The 25,281-nt window shown below is 56.0% G+C and overlaps 9 protein-coding genes across 9 annotated transcripts; 6 read left to right on the forward strand and 3 right to left on the reverse strand.

Moving 5' to 3' along the window:
• Positions 1–1,831: 1,831 nt before the first annotated feature.
• Positions 1,832–2,710, reverse strand: VDAG_09555 (uncharacterized protein). Its single transcript, XM_009658516.1, has one exon. It carries the CDS (start codon positions 2,683–2,685, stop codon positions 2,161–2,163), a length of 525 nt encoding a protein of 174 aa, XP_009656811.1. The 5' UTR covers positions 2,686–2,710; the 3' UTR covers positions 1,832–2,160.
• Positions 2,711–5,483: 2,773 nt separating this feature from the next.
• On the forward strand, positions 5,484–7,372 carry VDAG_09556 (uncharacterized protein; the record flags this gene model as incomplete). Its single annotated transcript, XM_009658517.1, has 3 exons — positions 5,484–5,604; positions 5,660–5,778; positions 5,837–7,372. 3 exons carry the CDS (start codon positions 5,484–5,486, stop codon positions 7,370–7,372), a joined length of 1,776 nt encoding a protein of 591 aa, XP_009656812.1.
• An 892-nt stretch (positions 7,373–8,264) lies between these two features.
• On the reverse strand, positions 8,265–8,885 carry VDAG_09557 (acyl carrier protein; the record flags this gene model as incomplete). The annotated part of the gene is made up of 3 exons (XM_009658518.1): positions 8,265–8,311; positions 8,393–8,522; positions 8,655–8,885. The coding sequence occupies 3 exons, from the start codon at positions 8,883–8,885 to the stop codon at positions 8,265–8,267; spliced, it is 408 nt and encodes a 135-aa protein (XP_009656813.1).
• A 354-nt stretch (positions 8,886–9,239) lies between these two features.
• On the forward strand, positions 9,240–10,057 carry VDAG_09558 (NADH-ubiquinone oxidoreductase 23 kDa subunit; the record flags this gene model as incomplete). The annotated part of the gene is made up of 2 exons (XM_009658519.1): positions 9,240–9,617; positions 9,689–10,057. The coding sequence occupies exons 1-2, from the start codon at positions 9,330–9,332 to the stop codon at positions 10,055–10,057; spliced, it is 657 nt and encodes a 218-aa protein (XP_009656814.1). The 5' UTR covers positions 9,240–9,329.
• Positions 10,058–11,915: 1,858 nt separating this feature from the next.
• Positions 11,916–13,088, forward strand: VDAG_09559 (uncharacterized protein). Its single transcript, XM_009658520.1, has 4 exons — positions 11,916–12,045; positions 12,094–12,299; positions 12,373–12,567; positions 12,652–13,088. The coding sequence occupies exon 2, from the start codon at positions 12,124–12,126 to the stop codon at positions 12,262–12,264; it is 141 nt and encodes a 46-aa protein (XP_009656815.1). The 5' UTR covers positions 11,916–12,045; positions 12,094–12,123; the 3' UTR covers positions 12,265–12,299; positions 12,373–12,567; positions 12,652–13,088.
• Positions 13,089–13,812: 724 nt separating this feature from the next.
• Positions 13,813–15,378, forward strand: VDAG_09560 (chitinase; the record flags this gene model as incomplete). Its single annotated transcript, XM_009658521.1, has 3 exons — positions 13,813–14,374; positions 14,437–14,965; positions 15,024–15,378. 3 exons carry the CDS (start codon positions 13,813–13,815, stop codon positions 15,376–15,378), a joined length of 1,446 nt encoding a protein of 481 aa, XP_009656816.1.
• A 453-nt stretch (positions 15,379–15,831) lies between these two features.
• VDAG_09561 (uncharacterized protein) lies at positions 15,832–17,550 on the reverse strand (the record flags this gene model as incomplete). Its single annotated transcript, XM_009658522.1, has 2 exons — positions 15,832–17,348; positions 17,418–17,550. The coding sequence occupies 2 exons, from the start codon at positions 17,548–17,550 to the stop codon at positions 15,832–15,834; spliced, it is 1,650 nt and encodes a 549-aa protein (XP_009656817.1).
• A 3,068-nt stretch (positions 17,551–20,618) lies between these two features.
• On the forward strand, positions 20,619–22,132 carry VDAG_09562 (uncharacterized protein; the record flags this gene model as incomplete). Its single annotated transcript, XM_009658523.1, has 3 exons — positions 20,619–20,654; positions 20,736–21,218; positions 21,296–22,132. 3 exons carry the CDS (start codon positions 20,619–20,621, stop codon positions 22,130–22,132), a joined length of 1,356 nt encoding a protein of 451 aa, XP_009656818.1.
• A 1,838-nt stretch (positions 22,133–23,970) lies between these two features.
• VDAG_09563 (tricarboxylate transport protein) lies at positions 23,971–25,085 on the forward strand (the record flags this gene model as incomplete). The annotated part of the gene is made up of 5 exons (XM_009658524.1): positions 23,971–24,076; positions 24,127–24,147; positions 24,198–24,329; positions 24,385–24,532; positions 24,584–25,085. 5 exons carry the CDS (start codon positions 23,971–23,973, stop codon positions 25,083–25,085), a joined length of 909 nt encoding a protein of 302 aa, XP_009656819.1.
• Positions 25,086–25,281: the final 196 nt, after the last annotated feature.

The following is a 25,281-nucleotide window of genomic DNA, read 5'->3' on the forward strand; positions in this document are numbered from 1 at the left end:
GTGGAAAACGCAACCCGATTTCCCCGTTCGGCGACAGTGAACGGGGCCAGTTGCACAGCAGCCCCCTCTGAAAGCACGCTTTTGGAGTACCTGGTGTAAGCATTCGATACAGTGAGCACCCTGGACGATGACCGGAAGCCGGAATAGTGATCATTGGTGGCAGAAAATGAGAGATACTGGCTTGTCCCTCCAGGTCACAGTCTAGGCGCTGCCTCAACGGGTGACGTGCAGGAATATTCACAGTCGTGGAGATGGCGCATGGCCAAAGGAAAAAGAGTATCGGAATGATTACGAATACTTCCCCAGACCGCCTCAGACTTGTGGCTGGCTGTGGCGCACGCCTTTGGCGAGGCGGAGGTATGTGTGCGTCCCATAGCGCAGCGGGGCGATCTCAGCAGAACTGCTAGAGCCCACCAACATGGAACGAGTAGTCATGCGGTGACACGAAGAGACGAAGGGAAAAGGAGGTCGACCTTCACCTGAAATGGAGGCGAGAAGCAACATTGGGGCAGCGAGCTGAAGGAGGGCAACCGGGATAGACTAGGAGTGTGGGGATTTAGGGGCTTTCGAGGAGGATGATGATGGTGGTGGTGTGTGTGTGTGAGAGAGAGAGAGAGAGAGAGAGAGCGCGTGTAGGGGTCAGGATGATGGTGTGTCGAGAGTCTGGCATGATTTGTCCGAGACATCTAGCCCTGGTCGCACTTGGACGCCGGAGCATAATAAGGCGTCAGATATCGGGAAAGGAGACTGGACGGACAGAGTGATAGGGTAAGATCAGATAGCGCGTTGCTCGACCCGAAGACCAATAGACAGACCACTGGGTCCGTCATCAACATGGTTTGCGCCAGTAGACCACATGCTGGGGGCAGTGGTGTGCCGCTATGGCACGAGTTGAAGAGCGATGGACTAGCTCCCAAGGCAACGTCGTTAGCTCGAGCGGCAGGCAATGATGGCTTGGGAGTTAGCAGATAGACCACCAGTTGGCGAGCGTTCGTAGGACGATGCGGAGAACCAGGGATGGTCCTTGTTCCGCTTATGGTGGCTGAGGCAAATCGTCGTAGACATTTTGCCCAAAAGATGAGCGGCATCTTGCGATCATCGACATTGGCGGACAGGACCCTGTTTCTGGCTCCTGCATGCTTGTCACGGTCAGGTAGCGAAGCCCCCCTCCCTAACCCTGGTGTACTTGTTCGATCGTGGGCCGCCTGATGAGAGGCCTAGCTTTCTCGTAGGCTCCCCATCCCAGCCCCTCTTGCTTTCACGAAGCCCATCGACGGGAGAGGCGGCAACGCGGGAATGTCGCTGCCATCGTTGTCTTGGCAAGCCGACGTGAACAGGCCAGGCCAGACCAGGTGAGGGGTCGAAATAGAACAAGCTGCAAGGCCATGTGACAGGTGGGTCGCGGGGCGGCGTGCTCGGTGCGGCGTCAAACGGCCATCATGATTCATATGGGCCTCAAGTAGGCAAGATATCGAAGCAGCCGGGTAAAGGACTTTCTAGGACTTGTCAGATGGGGTTGTTGTTTGGTTTCCATTTCGAGTAGTCGCGCGAGGCGCAGGACAGGGCATGGCATGGCATTGCATGGCATCTGCCTGCATTTACCCACTTTCTTGCTGCAGCCAGATCGGGTCCCGCTCGCAGTGGTCTGCAGCCTCTTTCTTTCCATCTACATGTACATACTTCGCACACCACCCCCCCTCCCCCCACGGAAATGCACCTCCAGCATGCTATTGTACTAGCGACTCGTGCGGTAGAGTTCGCCTCTGAACCCTAGTCTGTGTTTCGTGAGGAGCACCGCGAAAGGATCGCAGGCGCAGCTCCCGCGGAAAGAACCCAACCAAGAAGTGGCCGCGGTGTAGTAGCTCGTGACAAGGGGGGGCGGGGAGCGAAACTATGCCATAACAACGAGAACGAGGATGAATACGGCGAGGCGACTACGGATGTGCGACCAAGGCAGCCACCTGCTGCATCGGACGACGACCCGGACATCTCTGTGTAAGGTGACAGCCGACGTAAAGATGGCACGACAGGCTCGAATCCGCCATGGCCTAACGGAATGTTCTGAGAAGGAAGTGAGCACTCAAGTTGCGCAACGGATTATCGACAAGCCTCAATTATTCTTTCATTTTCTTTTCTTGGTCAGGCTGTGACCGACCTCCCTCAACAGGCCTGGTGCATCGGCTGATCGCATCCGAAGGCTGTGAGTGTGGCCCAAAGCGGACGAAGCAGAGGCAGAGGGTTCACTTGGTGGCGGAAGGATACTAGATCATGAATACGAGAGGAGGGACGCGTCGTAGAGATCTCGTGTGTTTCGACAAGTGCTGTCTTGGCTCGTTGATCGCGTTCGACTGGATGACGAGGTTGAAAGAGACGTGGATCGTGTGGGGGTGCTACCTGCAGGTGTTCGAGACAAACGGGGGAACATGGGAGCTGCGTGTACTGCGTTTGCTGTGTGTGTGTTACCTGCCGGATCATTGTGTCAATATGCATGTCGCAGTGCTCCAGAGGTCCAAGATGGCTGCCGGTGGAATGTGTGCGATCTGTTGATGGCCCGCCGTGTCGGCAGGGTGAGGGGAAGAAAGAGAGAGGCAGATCGAGGAAGCGTGGCAATGGACCAAGACATCTCGCTTCCCATGCCGTGCCGTCCGCGGCTGACGATAATAGTAAGACACTGCTGAGGAGCATGGTGGCTAGGGGGGCTGCTGGAAGCAAATGATGTTGGAGTTGACGATGCGGTGAGCAGTGGACAATGTCGATGGGAGCTGAAGATGCTGGAATGGAGGTTGAGTAGGTTTGGCGGTCGCGAGACAAGGACCACACTACTGCCTGGTGCTGGTGCTCGACACCTGGCTTGGGGCGGAGAGCGTGATGACGATTGGCTGCGACGGCCTGAAATCCGCTGGAAAGGAACGCTCCGGGGTTCGGGACGGGTCTCGAATCGGGTGCGCTACAGGGAACGGGAGCCCTGAACAAGTCGCTGTTTCTGGATTGTTCAGGCCTGAACGGGAACTGCCACTGCCGTGCTGCCGCGCTCTGCTCCCCCACCTTCCATCACTGGACGTGATCCATCAGTGGATATGATGTTGACCTTGGTCCAGCTCGGGAGGCCTGCACTGAAGCGAACTATCACCTCATCCGTGCTCACACTTAGCACTGATGCTATCATCGGAGCCAAGCCATTCGCTTGAGCCATGATGGATCTTGTGTCACCTCTTTTCTCTCTGCGCTCGCCCCTCCTCTCCCTGTCCAGTAAATGCTGCCCGGTACGCAGGCCTCATCACGAACCCTCACGTAACACTGAAGAATGCCCCAGTCAACGAACATGGGTTCCTCCCTATGAGCTCACCGCGGGGCAGGCTGACGCTCATAAATCACGCCTCGACTCTGTTACTCACGCAGTCATACACTCCATGCACGGCTGCATCATTGGGCTGGCCGCGTGATTACCTAGCTTATGGGCTATGGGAGGCCACGGGAGGCCGTGGCATGGGGCAGCAAGAGGCAGGGTCACGGCGTGGGTGATGCACACAGCGAAGGTGGAGAGGAGGGACGGATGGACGCACACCCACCACACCACATTGGTGTAATGTCTCAGAGGGGGGCGAGGCTCGAGCAGGCAAGGTTGCCTCGTCGTGTAAGGCAGGGGGGTGGGGAGGCGAGAGGATCCTTGCACGGGAGCCATGCCTCTGGTGTGTATGGAAGCAGTTAAGAAGGCGGGCAACAGTGAGAAAGGGGGGGAAATACGCAGGGAAAGAAGGGCAGAGAGGAAAGGGGATGTAGACAGAGACAAAAGAGGCGAGGCAAGACAGGACGGGACAGACAGCATGGCGATGCATGGCAGGCATGGCAGCAAGGGAATGGAGCTTTGCTCAACGCAGAGTCGCTGGTTCGTGAATCAAGTGTTGGAGGTCATACCCAACGGCCAACCAACCACCAAGACATGACGGTTCAGACAAGGTAGACAATCTCGACCGACTGACTGACTGACTGACTGCCTGTCGTACCTTACCTACCTTGCGCTTGACGAGTGTTGGTCTGAGCCTTGCTTGCTCTCTGGTCTTGTGCACCTCACCGAGGGGAAAAGGCCCAGTCAACTGCGGAGGCCTTCACGTCGCCCCTTTAAGAGCCGGCCCCCCCATCTCGAAGGTTATACTGCCGTCTCCTCTATGTTTCTCCCTTTCCTGTTATCGTGGTTCTGGATCTGATAATCCATCCTCTCGTTCCGCCTGTCCTCCTAGGCTCCTACCAATACCGCCATCATCATCCCTGCTTAACTGATTCACCAGTTAGTCGGCCTTCCTTATCGTTTAGGTACTCGTCCACGGAAATCCGGTTACGAGTGACATGGGCGCGAAGAGTACGCGACTATCTCATCGCCGCCTGTGTCACTGCCTGCGCCTGTACGGCCTGCACGACCTGCACCTGTGCGTGCGCCTGCGTCTGCGCTTGTACCTGTACAACCTCCACCTCCACACTGGGTCCCCACACGTCGTTCTTCTGTTGGCATTCTTCCCCTCGTGGTTCTTCTGCTCTGGCAAGTAGTATTGCTGCTGCCAGTCTCCTGGGTATCCTTCCTCTGCTCCCGGCCGCCTCGACTCCCCCTTGCAGTGCCATTGGAGTCAATATTCAACCTCGACATAACTCATCAGCTTGAGCCGGGCCCACCCTCCTCCTACTACGCCATCCATCACCCAATCGCCACCATTCGCAGTCTCGCGCTGCGGCGACACCCCTCATCTGGCTCCCAGACCCTGGCACATGCCCGCACCGACATTACCCACCACCAGTTCCACACCCGTCGCTTGTTGACAGAAGGCAGTGAGTGCTGCGACGAGCATCTCAGAGGCAGAATCCAGGCTTCCCAGCGCATACCAGCGCACATCATCGTCCGCCGGACCCCTGCGAAAGAGCCACCGCTCGCTTGATTCGCCAGACCGCCAGATCGCCAACCCCCATCCAAGCCAAGACTGCGACTCTTGACCTCCAAACTTCGGCTCAATCAGGAGCTTCACTTGACCCCCCCTCTTCCCCGATCTGTCGTCCCTTGGCCTGTCCAGCACCACCCCCTCCATCATCGAACTTAGGTCTTGTCCAGTCTTGCCGGCGACAACCTGCCTCTGCTGCTCGCCTTGGTTCTCACACTATTGCATGCCATCAGCTCAGCCCTTCGACTACCCATCACACACTGCGAGCCGAATCAATAGATTACCCTGCACAATTGGAACGAAAACCAGCCCCTCCTCAACCGCCGCCTTTATCACCGCCTTCCCCTCCTATCGCGCCATTGCGCTGCCCCTCGCTGGGCTGCTGAGTCAACCACCCGAACGACTACGCCAGATTCGACCTGACGTGACCAGGCCCCTCCTCTAGTCACTGTCCGCAACCCGTTCTCGGCCCCTCTGTGGTCAAGCACCATCTTTTACGACTCCCATCGCTACAGATTGCTCTCGTGCCATCACGCTTCGCGCCTCTTCTTCACCAGCATGCCCTCTACCGAGCATCGCCACGTGCGCTCCGGCAGTCTCAACATCACGCCGCAAAACGGCCACCCGCCCAACATGCCCTCCGCCGCCCCGCGCTTTGAGGGTCCTCGCAGTCCTCCCAGTATGTGACTTGTCTGCAATTGACCCGCCACAACGCAACGCTTACCCAGACGCAGACACTTCTCACGTTCCATGCAAGTTCTTCCGCCAGGGCGCTTGCCAGGCTGGCAGTGCGTGCCCTTTCAGCCATGACTTGGGTGCTTCGGCTGAGACCATTTGCAAATATTTCGCCAAGGTCTGTTCGAGGTAGACCCCACCAATTCCGTCGCTGTACACTGACTTTAATGTGAAAGGGCAATTGCAAGTTCGGGCCCAAGTGCGCCAACATTCACATCCTACCCGACGGGCGCCGCATCAACTACGGGAAGAACGGAGTCACGATTGGCACAGCTCCGATAGCCCTCGGTGGCGCCCGAGGCAACCCTCCGACCTCAACCCCATACCACCCCTCCACCACCAGCGCCTTGACTTCGGGTCTCTATCGCGACGGCGTGCCCGCCTACACGTCTGCGTACCCGTACGGCGAGGATAGACAGCAACACCTCGGCCGTCAGCCCAGCCTCGACAACGGCCTACCAACCATCGATACCACCTACTCCTCTTCACACCCCGGCTCACAATATGGCTCACCGCGCGACGAAGATGCCTCCAGGCTGGGCCTTGGTCTTTCGCCGGTCAACGTCAACGGTCTCTCTGTACTCGATGCCCCCCTCCCTGCCTCTTTCGACTCACAGGGCATCTCCAACGCTGCGCGCTACCCTGCCGCGCCGTGGCCTTCCTCTGTTCCCTCCAAATTTGGCCTCGAGTCGCCGACTCCGTCTCTCAGCAATGCCAAGGACGACCGAACTTCGGAGACCCTCAAGAGCTTGCATACTTCTGCCTTTGGCAGCAATGAATACCTTTCAGTTTCCAATGCAGGCCTCGGCAGCAGCCCGCCCAGCCACCCCGTTGGCGAGGAGTACTTTGGACGCCGGACTATGCACTCGAGCCGCTTCGCGAAGCCCAAGATGTTGAGTGCCAGCCTTCCCAAGGCGGCTGTCGATCGCGATTGGGATGCCGAGTTTGCCTTCCTTGAGGAGGATTATGTGCCTCATAACCTCCAGGAACTCCTAACACCTGCGGAGAAGGCCCGACGCGGATCCATTCGTGCAATCGACAGCGAGCCCGGCAGCGAGAATGCAACCAAATTTGGCAGCCCCCTTGCTGGTGCAAGTCCGAGCCGTTGGGGTCCTTTGTTCCAGCGCCAGAAGGAGGAGGAGCTGGAGAGTCGTAGCTTCAGCAAGGCCTCGGCTTTCGGCCATGTTGGCAGCCCACTGCGCAATTCGGTCCTTTCCAACGAGATGAGCAACGGTCTCAACGGAGCTGGGCGCCATACTCCAGGTAGCCGCTCCGGCAGCGACACGACTTCTGCTCTCACCCAGCAGCTCTCGCGAACGCGCCTCGCCGACGATGGAAACGGCAGCCCTCGCCTTCACCCCATGATGGCTGCTGGAAGAACCGTGAGCAACGGCGCGGGTGCGATTGGCAAGGAGCGTGGTTCGGCCATTGAACGTCACATTTCCAGTGGTTCCATCGGATCATCCGGACGTTTCACAACCCCGATCGACGAGGAGGATCCAGCTTTCGTCTTCAACATGGAGGAGGACAGCGACGAGCAGCAGGCAGCTCGGCAGAGGAAGCGCATCTCTGCAGGACTCGGCATGGGAGGCGGCGGCAGCGGCTGGAGCTACGCCGGTGTCTTGTCCGCCAAGACTGTCGCTCCGGGTTCGAGCCTCGCAAAAGAGTCGCGTGAGCCATCTGTCACAGTGGAGACAGTGGGCGGACGGTAAGAGGTGGGATATCAGCATAGCGGAGAGGGCATCTCATTTCCGGCGTTCTTCCACAGCATTGGGCGGTCAACACAGTCTCCCCTTCCTGTCGCACAATCAGCCCAGCAAACAATCTTTCGCCACGATCTGCAACGACATCACTTTTTGGGTTTCAACTCCCCAAGGCATCGGCAGACACCCTTCAGATAACGGGTTACGGAAAAATACACGACATGGTCATCAAAAAGATGGGAAAGCAAGGAATCGGACTTGGACAAGACAGGCGGCGGCTGCAATCTTGGGTGATATGGAGTACGTTGGCGTTTTGATTGAGATTTTGGCACGGTTGCGTAATATACAGTACTTTCGGTCAAGGTGGCTTTTGGATAGTTCATGCGGGGCGAGCCTTATGTTAAATACGAGATCCAAGACAAGATTCTTTTATACAAGCCTTATGGTTGTTGGTGTGGTTCATGTCGTGACAATCTAGACTCTCCTTCTATCAGAAGGTAAAATAACAACCAAGCTTGACGATTGTAGATATGCGTGAAATGGTGTGAGCCATACAGATCTTGATCATCACGGCGCGGCACATCCACATGTCATAATACCTCACAGTATGAGGCTCAAGCAGGCGGTACAAGTCTATACACTATACAAGGCTCGCTGCCCTCCAAGGCCAGCGTACCACGACGTCCCACGTGCCAGCTGCCTTCGTGAACGCCATCTCCTTGCTCTCGGCCTCCGTGCTCCAATATTCTGGCTGCACAAGTTGCCGGGGCTGTACACCTGACTACTGCGAGTGGCGTGGTCCATCATCCCGATTCCGTAGGCAGGCAGGTATTATACATCCGCTCGTCGTCCTCTTCTCGTCAAACTCCGGTCTTCCAGGTGCTAGCAACAGGTTGAGCATTTACTGGGCATCGGGCTGGCTGAGGATGTACTCGACGGCCTTCTCGACTGCGGGGATTTATTAGCTGAAGCGTTCCCATGTCAAGCTGCACGGCGCGAGGCCAATGCAGCGCCGAAGAAGAAACGTACCCGAGTGGATACCATCGGCGTCCTTGTCCGGGATCTCAATGCTGAACTCCTCCTCGATGGCCATGACAACCTCAACGGTGTCGAGGCTGTCGAGGCCGAGATCGTTGGCGAAGTGCGCCGTCGCGTTGATCTGTTGACATTAGCCTCCGTCGACGATATTCCCTCTTCTCCCACATCGATCCGGCGGCATTCGTTTCCCAATGCGTTCTTCTTCTCCTCCCTTGCGCGGCCTCAACGTTCTTCGGGTTCAGGGGGTACCCACGTTCTTGGGGTCGTTGACCTTGTCGAATCCGGCGAGCAGGGTGCTGATCCTCGTTACAACCTCCTCCTTGCTCAGGGCACCACCGGCCGAGTACATCCTGATGCCCATGGGCTTCCACGCCACGGCGAGGCGGGGGGTGACGGTCTGGCGGAGGACGGGGGCGCGCATGGCGGCAGGGCGGGCGACGCGCGCAGCAGCGCTGGCGGAGCGAAGGATGGCGGTGCGGAACATTTTGAGGGAGGGTATCTCGAGATGTGGAATGGTAGGAGGTCGTGGATGGATGGGCGGCGGATGAATCGGGTGGAGGCGATGGATGGCAATGACAACGCGGGCGACTGGAGCTTGGAGCTTGTTCGAATGATGATAAATTCTTCGCCCGGCCAGTCGAGGTCACCCAAGTCACGTGCAGCTCACCACCTATTGCCGGAGCAGCAGCTCCCCAAAAGCTATCACGTGATCCAATCGACCGGCCCCCGCCAGCCAATCAATCCCCGGTAGTTGTAATCCCGCAAAAGAATCCAGCCAACAATCCATCACGTCAAGCAACCACCACAAGCTCGCCTCCCTCTCCCGACTTCACCACCCTCAACCCCTCCCATTGGCGTCCGAATCTCCCCTCCTCCGGCGTCCTACCGACTATACAACACAATGGCGCCGGCAGCTCGACCATTGACCATGTTCGCCGCGACATCGACTCGTGCACTGGCTCGCTCGGCTGCGGCCAACCCGGCCCTCGCAAACCGACTTCTCGCGGCTGCTACCGTTCGCGGCTACGCCACCCCTTCGGGCCCGCCGCCCAAGAACTTCCGTCAGGCGCCTTACCTGCGATGGAACGAGGAGAAGGAGAGCACTCTGGACCGCATGGGACGTTACTTCCTCCTGACCGAGATGTTCCGCGGCATGTACGTGCTCATGGAGCAGTTCTTCCGCCCGCCCTACACCATCTTCTACCCTTTCGAGAAGGTACGCAGCGCGCCATCAATAGGCAAACCGAAATACATTCCAGAGTATCCTCGAGACTAACGTCAAAGTAGGGTCCCATCTCCCCCCGGTTCCGCGGTGAGCACGCCCTCCGCCGGTACCCCTCGGGCGAGGAGCGCTGCATCGCCTGCAAGCTCTGTGAGGCCGTCTGCCCGGCGCAGGCCATCACCATCGAGGCCGAGGAGCGCGCCGACGGCTCCCGCCGCACGACCCGCTACGACATTGACATGACAAAGTGCATCTACTGCGGCTTCTGCCAGGAGTCGTGCCCCGTCGACGCCATCGTCGAGAGCCCCAACGCCGAGTACGCCACCGAGACTCGCGAGGAGCTGCTGTACAACAAGGAGAAGCTGCTGAGCAACGGTGATAAGTGGGAGCCTGAGCTGGCTGCCGTCATCCGCGCCGACTCGCCCTACCGGTAAAATGGTGCTTGTTAGAGAGCGTGGTGTCACTGGGGGAATACTCGGCTTGTAGGTGGACGGGATGGAGGCAAAGAGACAGATGGGCATGTGCCCCGGCACGGAAAGAGAATGACGTGGAGCTGAGGATGGCTACGAAACTGAGCCGTGTATACAGCTAGAGCGAGGCGTGTGTACATATCATCTTTTTTTTTTGTTTCTGACGGCGCGAGGAATACACTGGTTGCAGTTCGCCCATGGCCTCGATGAATGCCGTGTATGGTCATGTGGTCACTCTACACACAAAGGCGTCGATATGCACCTCGACAAGTCGGAGGAGACGAATGGCGATGGAAACGATACAACAACCTCTGCTCTGCCACGACATGGAGCACGACGTCGGTAACCCTTGGAAATACGGTACAAACAGAGACGGCCACGGCTGATGAAACAATCACGCTGCCAGTCGATTCGCAGCCTCGTTTTTATAGCCCAAAGCTCATGCGCAAACCGCAGCGAGGTTTCATATCCTCAATACATCAGAAGCCCCAGAGAGGGCAAGATTGAATGGCGGCGGTGTTGAGACGCGGGGAAGCAAACCGAATATTCTCTTTCATGTGCTGCCCCTTCTGCCAGATGGGCGAGCGGGACCGAAAAGTTACCTGGATTTCTCGCAAAAGGCTGATGAATGGAGCATCACAGCTGGCTAGATACATCGCTCTCAGCCCGCGAGCTCTGGCCATGAGGCCGCTGCTGTGTTGTCTATTTCCATGGTCCTGTACAGGCTCCGTTTGGAGGCCTTCTCGACTTCGTCACATGTGTACGACACAAGACCCCAGAGCTTGATGGCGCATGATCCGCGTCCGTCAATAGGGCCTGGAAGATAACGCTCTGTCATCTCTGATCAGAATGTCAGCTTCTACAGCCTGAACATCTGCCTCGGCTTGTGGGTATCGGTGTCAGTCAAGCATCTCTTGTCGGCTGTCAAGCTCCATTTTGAGTACGATTGTTGTTAAAATCTGCCAGGTGTTCCTTCGCATTCCCTTGTCTTCGGAACCTGTCCCTGACTTGTACTCAGCCTGAGTTGGGTAAAAGGCTTGCTTGCCATGCCTGCAGCTGGATGATCGCGCTTCTGGAGCAGGCCCCTGCGATGACTGTTGCTTTGCTTGCTTTCATTTCAGGGTCTGCAAGCTCAGACCTTCAGGCCTAGCTAAATCGGTATCAGCTGTCAATTGTCGGTTCGGGCTTGTTGAGCGGTGATGTTAGGGTGACTGTTTTCGATTCAGCCTTGCCCGTCATCACGTTGAATAATTCCGTTCCGCACTGTTGGGATCGGGTCGACAATCGAAAGGCTAGATGATCGGCTTGAGCATCAAGACCATCCAATTCCCGAGCGGCTGAGCATCCTCCAACATGTTTGCCTTTCATGTGTCTGATTATTTCTTGCTCCTTGGTCTCGCTCGGTGTCGCTTCTCAGCCCATCCTTATCAGACCGGTGATGTTCTGACTCAGGAGATGGTTCCATTGGTCTGCCGTCGTCATCCGTGCACGAGACTGGTAGCATCAACCATGAATGCGATGCAACATTAATGGAATTACGGCCTTACATCCAGCCGCCCTCCGAGTCAACAGCCAACCGACCACAGCATCTGTAACCCAAATTTATGTCTCAGACGCATTGGCATGCTTTTCTTTGCTCCGAGGTTAGGATTTTGCAGCATTTATATGAGAACCATTTATTTACAAAAATTGCCGAAAGGACCCATGTCGAATTAGCGTTCGCCAAATCTCCAACAGACATTTGGATGCCGCTTAATCAGCTAGGAAACCCCTTATCGGTGAAGCAGGCCGAGCAGCGCCACCACCAAAGGCGTTGAAGCCCGAAACAATAATTTGACGCCAACATATCCAGATGCTGGGAGGGGGGCACGGGCTTCCCAGGCGCCCGCCGCCCATTGTAGTGAAGGTGTTCATATATGAGGTAGCCATGAAGGCATTGTGCCGCATGTCAAGTAAGTGAGATAACTAGGTTGACATAGTGACGCGAACACCAGGCGAAGGAACACAAACCCAATCGATCACTTCACATCATGACCCGAGCCGGAAGCTTTGACGGCGGCCGTGACGATGTGCACGCTGGAACTGCTATTCTCGGCCGAGCATCATTCGCACTGCTCTGCAGTTTTCAGACGCCCCTGCCTGACATTGAGTTCAAGACTATCCATAAATAGGTCGTCTTCCATATTAGAAAGCAGGTGCGCCAGAAGTATGACCTGCCTCGTTGTGACAGAAACGCGTGGATACATGGAAGATTCGATTCAAAGGCTAACTGGAAGCAGTGCACGGAGATTCATCGCAGGCAAACTGAAGGTTCATCAACCCTCAGAACAGCCCACCAAATCACCCCTAGCCCTGGCCATTCGCGCTATCCCAGGGACATCTCGCATCAGAATAAGGTTTGGTAGTCAGTCGCCAGTCCACATTCGAACAACCCCTGTTCAGAAACACGTTGCCTCCTGTCCCGGCCGAGTAAGGTATGTCAGACCACAGCTGAGCTCTCTGGGCAAGGGTCCAAAGTAACACACAGTGACTGAGGGTCATGTCCGTGGTCACTGCAGTCCCACGGCTTTGAGAACAATCGATTGAAGCAACATCGCGCGGCACCATTCGCCACGGACGGTTTCCAATTCCCTTGGCATGTTGACACAGATCTTCTGTCACAGAGCGACCTGTCCATCGACCACCGTCCAAATGGAGTTGAACCAGGTCTCCATTGAGTTAACGAGCCGTTCGACAAGATGGTGGCCATCATACTGTATGGCTATGAAGCCCCTGCTACCTATCATTTCTCATGGAGTACCGTCTCTCGTTATTCTTGGCTGAATCGGCAGTCGGCATGTATCCAGGTTCTTTGTCGGATCCTTCCAGGAACCCAGTTCAAACGCATCTCCGAGAATGCTGTTCATCCAGTACATCAGATGGGCTACTACAGCGCCTCGATGAGGGTACCATCGGACGCTTCTACCATCGTTCAATAACAGGTAGATCTGCTGCCATCAAGACGTCCCCAAGGCGGCAAATATCGCTGCCTTTCCTTGCCCGTTGCAATGTGACCGTCGCATGGCAAATGGCTACCATGTACGCATGTTCCGCATCCCCCTAGAAACCTCGTTATACGTACGTATAGGGCCACCGGTCCAAATCCTCAGCGAAAGCCTCCCGCGTATACGCAAAGTCTAACCTGACCCTTGTTACCCGCTGGACCCCCGCCCACGCTTGGCTCAAAGAAGTAGGTAATCCCTTCTCATCAAACCGCTAAGAAGCGACCAGGCACTTGAAGTCGAGCCCGTTGAAGACTGGGGATGCGCTGTACCCCTGGCGTCTAGACCGCAGCGGCTGGTGTACATGTATCATGTATAGCTGATCCAAGGGCGACGGACGACGGACGAACGTCGGGGTCAGTGCTCTACAGAAGACTTCGTGTCAGAGCCTCTAGATGTCAGGCCCCCTGGTTGTTGCAGTGATTTTCCGGACCCTTTTCCAGATTTGAGGATGAGAAATCTTCCGAATGGAGCTCCTTTGTGAGCATAACGAGAAACTGCTTGATGAAAAGCCAGCTGAATCCCCTGGCTTTCGGGTGGCGTTCGCAATGTAGCCAGATTTGTCTGCTCAACGTCTTTCCTTGTGTCGCCTCTTACTCTTTCTGGTATTTCATATTGTTTCATCGACGAGGCTCGAAGTCCAACTATCTCTGCATTGGTCGTGGCGTTATCAGTAATATGCTTACGACGTTTCTGAAAGCTGTCATAGCCGTGGCGGTCATAGCAAGCCCCGTCCTTGCAAAGACCTCTGGCGGACTCAACATCTACTGGGGCCAGTTTGGCGACCAGACCGATCGGTTAGCCAGCTACTGCGATGTGACTGGCGTCACCTCCGTCACGCTGTCTTTTGTCAACAAGTCACCAAGATATGGCAACGGATATCCTGGGATCAACTTTGCTGGCCATTGTGGTGCCCATTGCGGTGATGAGGAGTTCTACGTTAACCCGGCCAACGGTGGCAACACGGCACTCATCATGAACTGCGACACGATCAAGCAGGACATCCGATACTGCCAAAGCAAGGGCAAGAGAATCATACTGTCGGTCGGCGGACACTGCAAAAGCGCGCCGTGTGGTTATGATGTGCTAGAAGAAGACGAGGCCGAGGCCTTCGCCAAGCAGCTTCACTCCATCTTTGGTCCTTATGATCCCGGTTTCGACGGTCCTCGACCCTTCGACATTGACGAGAATGGTCGGGTTGCTGTGGATGGGTTCGACTTTGATATTGAATTCAAGTATGGTAAGTCTCCAACGCTCAGAGAACTTCTGCGTCAAGTCCACGGGCTAAACCAGCGTCAACAGACAACCAAGCACCCTACATCAGGATGGTGGATGTTCTCCGGACTCTCAATCCTAGCTACTACATATCCGTGGCTCCCCAATGTCCTACCGGTGACGGATACTTTCAGCTGAAAGAACTCGTTTACGGCGCTCGCTTCGACGCGTTCTTCGTTCAGTTCTACAATAACCCCGGCTGCCAGGCCTCCGATAATATCACTTCTCTCTACGAAACATGGTCGACCGTTCTATCGGAGACCAGGTACAACGGCGAAGCCGAGTTGTTTGTAGGCGTACTGTCAGATCCCCTGGCAGGCGGTAGCGGCTATGTCGATTATGCTGCGTTGAGATACATGGTCTGCCAGCTCAGAGACAAGCGTCGGTTTGGAGGTCTATCCGTATGGGACGCAACCAGGGGCAGTTCAAACAGTGATATCGACGGTAACAACTTCAACGACTACGCGGCGCGTGCGTTAGAGTTTGACTGCGACTCGGTGGCCGCCCCAACACCAACCTTCACGAGTCGCCTCACATCCGCGGCAGCGGTTACCTCGTACGCTACCTGCTCTTCTCTGACCCCTGGACTTTTTGCTAACGCTTTTCCTTGGTAGTTCCGTCGAGCTAGTGACTAGCACCATGTTCGCTACGATCCCCCACACCACGACATCTTGCGGACCCGAGCACTGCGAAACCCAAGTCTTTGCAGAAACAATGCCCCTGTACACGGCCGTCTGTCCCGGCAAGAACGGCATCTTCTTCCATCTCCCAAGCCGTGCATCTGATGCTCTCGGTGCGGGCGAGGCCGCCCAAGCGACCCCTGCGATCACGCCCGTGATTTCCGACCTTGCTGTCGATAAACAGAACGCACCGCCTATTCAGACAAGCACATCAGATGCTGGAGCTAAACGAGTGGATATCATCAGCGTCATGACAGTGTCGATGATGGTCGCTGGGCTCCTGCTGTAGAGGAAAGGGGCCTGTTATTTGGTTTGTTCTACGCGTTGCGCCCTTATATGTTGGGATCGGAGCCTCAAAAATGGTCAAAGTATGACTGGGAACCTTCTTTTTGTGCTAGGTGTGGGAGGTATGTCTCTACTAAAAAAAAGTGATTGGGCATCGCATGATGTCAATGCTAGATGGATGGGTCTTAGGAGGCGTTGGCGCAGGTTGGGCGGTTCGTAATCTAAAATCTTGCTATTATATGAGTAATGCCGTCAGCTTCGCCATGTTACATGTGAGATGAAGATGGTCGTAAGTTACAACATTCATTACGCTTTACTATCTAGCTCGGCATGCAATACCGAACATGTGGTTCAACGCCCGCTATAACATCATGTGCTCCTCTACGTTGGCTCATTTGGCGCCAAAACAAAACAACCATGCTGTCACTCATATCCATCAAAGTCGTCGCCCAAATCATCAGAATGTCTTTTCCCAGGCTCCCCACCAGACACCAATGTTGGCCGCCACAACAAGGTCTAGCATCTTCATGCCTTCGCCGCTGACGATCAGCTTGCCCAACTTGGCTCGCTTCCCGCGGTTGCCTCCGCCAGCCTTTTCCCGCCCCAATGCCAACGCGTCGGTATCCCCATCAGCCCCGGTTCCGCGCATGAGCCTGCCAAGATGTCCGGCAATCTCCTGCTTCCGTGCCATGGCTTCTTCCTTGCCCTGATGGAATAACTCGCGGCCCGGCAGGTTGAACCGCAGCTCGCTCACGTCGGCAGCCCCCATGATCATCGCGGCGGCAGCCTCGATCTGCTCGGATGCTGTCCCTGGTACAAGAGGGTTGTAGCCGCCCGAACGTCCGGAAAGGGCGTGCCGCAGCTTGACGCTGCGTCCCCCGTTACCGGTGCGGAACTGACAGAGGCCGCCCCACGGCGATTCGAACATGTAGCCCTTCGGCCTGAGACCCAATCCAGGTCGTGTGATGGGGGCCGAGTCTGAGTCGACCGAGTTTGTTGAGGTGGCCGAGGTTGCTGAGACGGTACTCTTGGTGCGCGTGTGGCGGGGCTGCTGTTGCTGCTGGGCGTCCTTGTCGTTCATGGCAGACAATTTCTCACGGATACCGGCGGTCCACGACTTGGTGTAGGTCATAAAGACGAGGCGTTTGAAGCCTGGTTCGCGGTCATCAGCGCGTGGTGGTGAGGCGGAGGTGCGGCCGATGGCGTCGGGGCTTTGACGGCTTGGCATGCCGCGGAACTTTGCGTAGCCGGAAGTCTCGAGTGTGATGTTGATATCCGGCTGAGGGGTATTGGCCTTGCGTCGTTGGTCTTGTGTCGACAAGCCGGCAGGGTCGTATGAGGTGTAAGAATAGGACTCATCGAGGGACGTCTCGAGCTGAGACGAGGACACGCGGCCGATGTTCCACTGGTGGCCCGTGTTGGGATCGCGGCGGATGATATGGAGGGTGTACGGGGTAGCAGTGGTGTTGTGGTACTTGATAGGCGAAGGGGACCGCGAGCGCGTTCGCTCGCGCGGCCTAGGTGCTGGGCGTTCTGGTAAAGGTGGTAAATTCCGGTCGAGGGGATGACGGCCTTCCACTGGCGATGGAGCTTCTCGCACGTCGTCTCGCGCACCTGATGGATCCTCTACGCTGTAGTATGTCCTGCCATCGCCTGTCCATCTGCGCGTGTCGATCTCATCTGTCGCCCGTTGCTGCTTGGCTTGGAAATCAGCGACAGCTACGCCGCTGTCCCTGACGGGCGACCTGTTGGCCGGTGACTGGTCGCGGGCGGGGGCTATCTGAGCGCCGGCTGGGAGAGGCTTTCTCTTGATCTGATTGGCGCTGCGGCCACTCTCAATGCTCGACCTTGGGGTGTCGATGCTCCGCGTCGGCGCTTCACCAGGGAGCTCGAGGTGAATGTAGTAGAGCGAATTGGCGACATCATGCGACGTGACATTCTTGACTTGAGGTTTTGAAGTGGAGAGGATGACGTCTGAGAGAAAGTATCAGTCTGAGACGTGAACGGCTGGTTGGTGGCGGCGTGCTGACGACGCTGGCTCACCTCGGGTGCCCGGCACACGGGAGATGTATAGGGTGAGAGGGTCCTGTTTCTCCTCGGTTGGGTTGACGGGATACTGAGGAGGATTGGCGGCGAGGAAATTGAGTGAGGCGAGGGAGCGAGCCTCGACGGCCATGGTTTGTCGTGTGGCGGCCAGAGAGAAAGATTGCTGTCGGTGTTCCGTTGGTGTGTTGAGGTGAGATGCAGGGAAAGGACCCTGAGGCTTTAGCTTCCGTCGGTGTTGAGCCTTGGGAGGTTGCGCAGGCAACTACGAAGACTGCGGACCCAGGCGATGGCGACTGCCGTGTAGATCGGACTTGGCAGTGCGTGAGTGTGAAAGAGGCGGCTCGTGGGGGTCTTTCGGCAGGATCAGATCGGAGAGGCCAAAGCGTGAAATGAGGTGTGTGTGTAAGAGAGAGAGAGAGAGGTTGAATTGGAGATGCACCGGTCAAAGGTCGTAAGGCCACGAGCGCAAGGGTGACTGAGCGGCGGGCAGTCGTAACTTATGAACGAGGGGACTAGGGCACGAACAGGGACGATATGAAGAACGAAGGGATACAACAGTGAGGTCAGAGAAGTGAAGAAGCACTGCCGATCGGAGACGCCAGCCTTGCATTAAGGTTCGTTGGGTGTGTCGCGGCCGTTATTTCGGGGAAGACGAAACAACAATGTCAGGGCGGGGCAGTAAAGCAATAGATGATGGGCAATAAAGTCTTGGTGTCGCTTGGGGGGGAGGGGTTGGAGGAGGGGTGCGGGCGCCCTGGCGAGTCAAGACGTGTCAAAGAGGGGATTGTAAAGATTCGAGTGTCAGGTTCATGTGTATGGCGTATGGTGGTGTACGTCGTCTGGAGTGTCGTCTGGATTCCAATCTCTCGTCAAGTGGTCTCTTGGTCTGCTGTTCGTTGACGGCCGTCATGATGGGTCGTGGTGGTTGGGCCGATGGCGAAGACGTCGTCAGCTCAGCTGTTGTTCGTTACCTAGCGCGCCTTATAGAGTGGGCAGGCGCAACAGATGCTACCTACCCGACCCCTTTCCCTAATCTGGCGGTCAGGTCTCCAGGGCATCTGAGAAGGGGCGACGTGGAAAGTGTGGCTGTGCTCATCACGGCCCCCCCTTCTGACTCCTCCTCTGGCTCCTCGCTTGATAGGCGGCCATTTGATCAACGTCCCATGGCCTGAAGCCGCCTCCCGAGAAAACAAACATAACCGTGTCGATCAACCCCAGTGATGCTGATGTATTGGGCCAAAAATCAGACAAGGTAGGTCCTGGGATGGGCGATCCATTCGTGAGTTGTCTTTGATGCGGTGTCCCGCCTCGCCCCTAACCAGGCCAGGGTTCCCAGGGCTTTGGGGGGTAGGATATTTCGGGGTCTGAGCAGCCCCTGAAGAACCAACCCTTCGGCCCCTGAAGGACATGACTTGGCGCGCTGAAGGCCCTGAAATTAGGTTGTCTTTGCCGAGCCAGCGGGTGTCCTGTGCGCATTCGCCTGCACTGCACTGTGCCACGTCATCGCACTCGCCGCGGGTGACGCCCTCAAGCCACACCACAATAGTGCAGTGCTACAGTGCCATTTTGATGTTTCTGGCCGGTGCCTAGCAGTCTCAGCCCTAGAACGGCAGCTTAGTGATCCTGTCCTCTCCGCCTTGCCATTCATCGTCGTGGGTTCGTCGCTTCTTCATTGCCTCACTCGAAAGGGTCCATCGTCAATCTTTGGTATATCATCTCAGCCGTAATGTACCCACTCATCCCATCCCCCAATGCGTAGCTGGTTCTATTTCCAGCTACCGTACGCCAGGCCGACGAACCATCAACTTTGTCCGACGTGGCTCGTGGGCTCGCAATGTAAGACTTATGACCTCACCCAACGCAGGCCTAGTTCAGACACAGCCCCTGTGTGACTCTCCTTTCATCCTTCACCATCCACGTGACGGAGCGCAATACGGGATCCGTCACGTTGCCGGCACAGCAGTGGAAGGAAGGCCTTGAAAACCGTCCGCGATTCCCGGATGCCACGCGTCACAAACTACTTCGAACACGACCAACAGGAACGAACGGACCTCCGGGCTTGCCGACCTGAGTCCGACCTCCCGTCTGGTTATACATGCCATGCGGCGCGGTCATGCCGAGGATCGACCCCGGCCCCGAGCCAGAGTGCCTGAGTCGTCAGCCGCCGCACAGAACAGCAATTTTTCACTTGCGAGAAACCCAATCTCGCCAGTCTCGGGGATGTGGGTTGGGCTGGGCAGCCTGCCAGTGGACTGTGACTCGAAGAAAGCTTTCGGCACTTACAGCTACATAGTAGACTTTCAGCACGCAGAGTTGCTTTGGCTGCCTGATGCCGTTTCATCTATCTGCCGGCTTGAACGTGACGCAAGCGCAGTCGTCTACAGCCCCGCGAATTGGCGCGCTTTCGCCTACCTGGAACAACCTGCCTCGTGACGAAAAATTGAGCCGAAGAGTGTTCCCTCGCTACGGCTGCTTCGCCGGCTGGCCATGAGGTAGGTGGAGCCCCATCATTCCGGCCGGCTCTCGATGACCGTAAGGGGGAGCGGTTGAGGACCATTAGGTCGAAGGCCGACCCGGCCTTTGCCTCCGACCAGAAAACAATCGAAGTTACAACGGCCGCGTATTCGGGTTACATTTCGTGACCTGCACTGCCCGGATTATGCCTTGTCCGCTGTCCACTTATGATTCGAACTCCAAACCTAGAGTCCTGTGCTCGCTTGGGTATGTCGTTGGCTCCGTTCTTTTCTTTTCAAGTTGGTCATGACATGCAGAAGAGATGCCAGAAACACAGTACCACAGCTGCCAGCATGTCGAGAATCGTTAACTCCGGTGTCCTCCTGGTCGGAACGCGGGCCATGTTTCCCTGCACCAACAGCACTACCTGCCATTGGCTCTGACCATCCCCATCTGGCAAAGCAGCGGGATTGAAATAACGCTAATGCAATTACTTTTCCACATCCAGATCTACCAAACCCCGGACGGACATGCTTGAATGCAGATCGAGCAAGAAAGTTCACGACTTATCCGGACTTAAGAGTCAGGGCGTCAGCAAGTTGAGATATTCCGCAACCCAACGGGCTAAGTGATCTAGGATGGCCGGCTGATTTAAAGAGGACGACCGTGTCTGCAACCTCGGAAATCTCGAAAGAGATCATAGAATTCCTCTTACGCCGAAATTTGCCGTTGATCTTTCAGACTATGTCCACTACTCAGAGATCGCTGGCCTGGGCCGAAGTTGCGCCTTGAATCTGGCACCGAGATATCGATGAGGTCGAAACATTTTGGGCCCAGGCGGCCAGAGCTCACGACACGCAGGGGAGGAGACCTTTTGCCATAACTGGACACGCCTCGCTGCAGATCAACCAGGTGCCCTCAAGCTCACACAAGGATCTCAGCAGCTCTTTGAGAGAGGCCTGGTGCCGTATCCGCCATGACCATCCATCGGTCGCTTCCGAAGTAAATTATGATTTTGCTACCGAGCGGTTCACGCGGAGCTACCACAGTCTTCAGATTGATGCTGAAAGGGAGGCGTGGCTATCATCAACTTTTATCGAAATCTCAAACGGCCAAACTGGTGTTGAATTTGCCAACTCTGATCCGCCAGCGCCCAGCCTGCCGACGCTTTTCGTCATCAACCCGCCTTCGCGTTGCGATGCATCGATCTATCCCGATCTCGTCTTTCGTGCTCCTCACGACACTGTCGATGGCGTCGGGACGCTATTGCTACTGAACAATTTGTTGGAACATGCGTCTCGCATCTTCGAGCAGGATGTCAAAGATGTAACCCCCGAGTTCAACGTACTGAAACCCAGAACTTGAGTCCTTCTTATCGCGCGGCGGCTGGAGTTCCCCAACAATTCACACCAGCTCTACAGAAAAGAGTCGCCCAGATGACCGCAGAACATACCGCCTTCTCCAAGACGCGTGCGCCCGAACCGAAGCATTACCTTTCGCCGCCCTTTGTACATGGCGCTCAGTCACCTGGCCGGCATCAGCGAACTGACATCACCTTGGATTCTCAAACGTCGGCAAACATCCTCGCGGCCTGCAAAACACTTGGTGCAACCGTCACTCACGCCGTGAACGCCGTGATTCCTATCGTTCTGCGGGATCTTGTCCCTGAAGACGCAAAGAAGGAGACATTTTACTTTCGCTGGGACCTGTTGCGCAATCTGAGGCCATTCTGCGCGGCGCCCTACAACTCGAGCAAGCATCCCGTCACGGCCTACCATTCGGGCTCGTGTTTCGCCTGCGACCTAGTGATCCCCCCGAAGACAGACGGGAAGTCCTCCAAAGAGGATTTCAAACACGTTCTGCAGGAGATCCGCGCCTTGTATCGTCGCGTAGCCGACGACACTGAACATGGACTACTTGCCCCCGCTGTCTGGACCGCCTGGCTGCAGACTCTCCCAAAGGTTGAGAAGAGCCCTGGACTTGGACCACCGCCGTCTCCAACGCTAGGCTTGACTCTGTCGAGTCTAGGCCGTGTAGACGGTATGCTGCCGTCCAAATTCGGTGCGTTTAGCGTGAGCAGGCCGTGGATCACCGGAGAGGAGATGCGCAACGGATTTGGACTCTTCCTTACATCGCACCAAGGGCAGTTGAATCTTGCGGCGGCGTACAACGACGCTTGGCAAACTGAGGAGGCGGCACAGAATTTCCTGAAGGCGTGTTTGCGATTCTTGAGTACGGCGCTGGGTGTGGAGATCTGATATCTTGCCCCGTAGCGTTAGAGGTGCCATGGTCAATATGAGCATAGAGGAACGACTGGGAGATAGGATAGAACATCAAGAGCTACTGAAAGCACATAGAAACTTTTCTAGAGCTATGAATCTCATTGAACCGCAGCGAAATCCAGACATCTTTATGCTTTACATGATTTACGGTCAATAACCGCTGCCTAGACGATGGGCTTCGGGGTAAGGGATCTCCGAGCTGAGACATACAACCGGCACATCGTCTTCAGCATGAACTGTCCTCTGCCTGCGATCCAAAAGGCATGTTGGCGCCGTATCACGTAGTTATAAGCCCATACTTGTAGCCTTCCCTGTACAGTAGAATATCACCGTCCTAGTAGAAGCAGAGTCCTGAAGTGCCGCTGATCCTCTTGCGTACGTTGACGTATCGAAACGTTTTTCACGCGAGGACGCGAATGCGACCGAGCCGATCGACTACAGTCTCGAGAGTTGCGTCTGTAGCGGCACTTGGACAAACGGTCTAGGGATTGCACAGCCTGAGTACGGCATTGAGGAGACATCCAAGTCTTCGGGTGTGCTGTCTGTGACGGAGCTATTTGAGGCGACGGAATGACATGCTTGTGGGATGATGTCCCAGGGCCATTGGGCCACAGTCCTGCTTGCGCTGGGCAAGGTGTTCATGTTTTCTGGGTCCAAAAAAGTAATTCTGTTGGGAAAAACGACTGCATGGGCATTGAGTTGGGAAACCGATGCTTCCTGGGCCGAGGCAGAGGTGACGAGCAGACAAATAAGGTAAGGCATCTTTTTTTTTGGTCGTCATGCTTTCTTCATAATCGGCCGAGTGCGTCATTCTTTGGCAGACATCTGATACAGATCGCAATTCCTGTTGAATGAGAGCCATCTTCCCGACTTGATGTTGACGGCACTCATCAATCATCGTGCCTTCACCAGCGAGCTCCTGTATTCTACTGGCCCCCCAAGAAGGTGCGTTAGACAGCGGCCAACAAGCGTTCTAATGCAGATGGACAACGGGTCACACTCACTCCCTACAGCCAGGTTTTGAGAATGCGTCATAGTCGAGATATCATTGAGAGATATTGTTCGATAGCCTGTCAAGCAGCAGTCGTGAACCGCAAGGCCTGGTCATGTGAACGGAGAGGCGGAAAGTCATCGCATCAAAGTAATCGTTGAAAAATAAAACCGGATGAGATACAACGACGAAATGAGAAGCCTCAGAGTCCGGCAAGACTGGGAATAAATGACCGGGGATAGAATGCCTCTCTGGATGACGGGACGCCATTGGTGCCCCGCGTTTCACGATGCGGGTGTTTGGCCCCATGGCCACGGCCCAGAGCCGACGAGTGCTCAATAGAAACAGTCCTTCAAGACCATGTAGGCCCTAGAGCCGTAGGACAACGTCGCACGACAACTTTCGGCTCGCAAACGGCAATTTGAGGGATGAGCCTCGAAAGCCCGATTTCGGACCATGTGTCGACGCACGCGGGTTCGCTTTTCTCAAGTTACCTACTAGGTCCGGACTTTCGATGAATGGAAAATTACTTGCATTATTTTGCTGTCTGTTCAAACATCTGCACATGATCGGATGCCACGAAAGACACAAGCCGGACGTTGCTAGCATTGAGGGTCAGCACTGGCGGTACGTACCTCGGCATGATTGTTTGGTGCCGTGCTCGGCCCCACCAATGCCTGCTCCGAAGGCCGGCACCGAAATGGCACCTGCTAGCGCATGCAAATGATGGACACTGACGTGACGTCGATTTTGTGGTGCTTCAATCCCACGACAAACACCACACCAAACGCCAGCCCACGCGCGACGACAGCCAATCCTCGCCATGGCCACCGCGACGCCCACCACCGAGTCGCAGCAGCCCGCGAAGAAGCGGCCCAGCGTCCTGCGCTCCATCATCGCTGGTTCGACGGCGGGCGCCCTCGAGATTGGTATGACGCATTGTGCACGTTTAAAGGAAACACTAAGCTAACCCGCCCAGCCATAACCTACCCGGCCGAATGTATAGTCTCTGATTGACGTCGTGTTGACTATGAACCTGACAATTTACAGTCGCGAAGACGCGCTCGCAGCTCAACCGACAGCTGACAGACGGAAAGAAGCTACCGTGGCCCCCCTTCGGCGCACAGTGGTACGCCGGATGCACAACGCTCATCATAGGCAACTCGCTCAAGGCGGGCATTCGTGGGTGGCTATGGATCCAGGAAGGCGAAGCACATGGCTAAAAACAACCATCCAGGATTCGTCGCTTTCGACCAGTACAAGACGCTCTTGGCAGACGCTGACGGCAACATCTCGGGGCCTAAGACGGTGATTGCGGGGTTTGGCGCAGGTGTTACCGAGTCGGCGCTGGCTGTGACGCCCTTTGAGAGCATCAAAACGACACTGTATGTCGCTCTGGTCACTATTCGTGCAGAACCCGTCGGCTGACCTTTCAGGATCGACGACCGCAAGTCACCCAAGCCTCGCATGCGTGGCTTCCTCCACGCGGTACCCATCATCGCACGCGAGCGTGGCATCCGCGGCTTCTTCCAGGGCTTCGTGCCGACGACAGCTCGGCAGGCGGCCAACAGCGCGACTCGATTTGGCGCCTACAACATGCTGAAGCAAATGGCCGAGGGCTACACGGCACCCGGCGAGAAGCTCGGTGCGGCGGGCACGTTTGCCATGGGCGGCCTGGCGGGTTTGATCACAGTCTACGTGACACAGCCGCTCGATACCATCAAGACGCGCATGCAGAGCATTGAAGCGAGGTCACAGTACGGAAACAGCTTCCGGTGCGCGGCACTCATCTTTAAGCACGAGGGTATCCTGACCTTCTGGAGCGGCGCGCTGCCCCGTCTCGCTCGACTGGTGGTCAGTGGCGGACTCGTCTTCACCATGTATGAGAAGAGTATCGACTTCATGGACAAGCTGGACCCCAACGGGCGATACCTGTAGCGACATCGGAATTCATAGTGGGATTTTAGGAAACAGAGAGAAAAATGGCGTCTTTGTGGGATATAGAATTTATATATGATCATACACGTGTTGTACATTTCTGTTGTACATGCCGCTTGTTGTGGTGACCTGTCGGTCCATATTTACTTCGTGCCGCTTGCCCGTTTCCATGACAGACCTCTTCGTGGTATCACAA

This window comes from Verticillium dahliae, genomic scaffold (genome assembly GCF_000150675.1).
Source record: "Verticillium dahliae VdLs.17 supercont1.26 genomic scaffold, whole genome shotgun sequence".
Lineage (NCBI taxonomy): Eukaryota > Fungi > Ascomycota > Sordariomycetes > Glomerellales > Plectosphaerellaceae > Verticillium > Verticillium dahliae.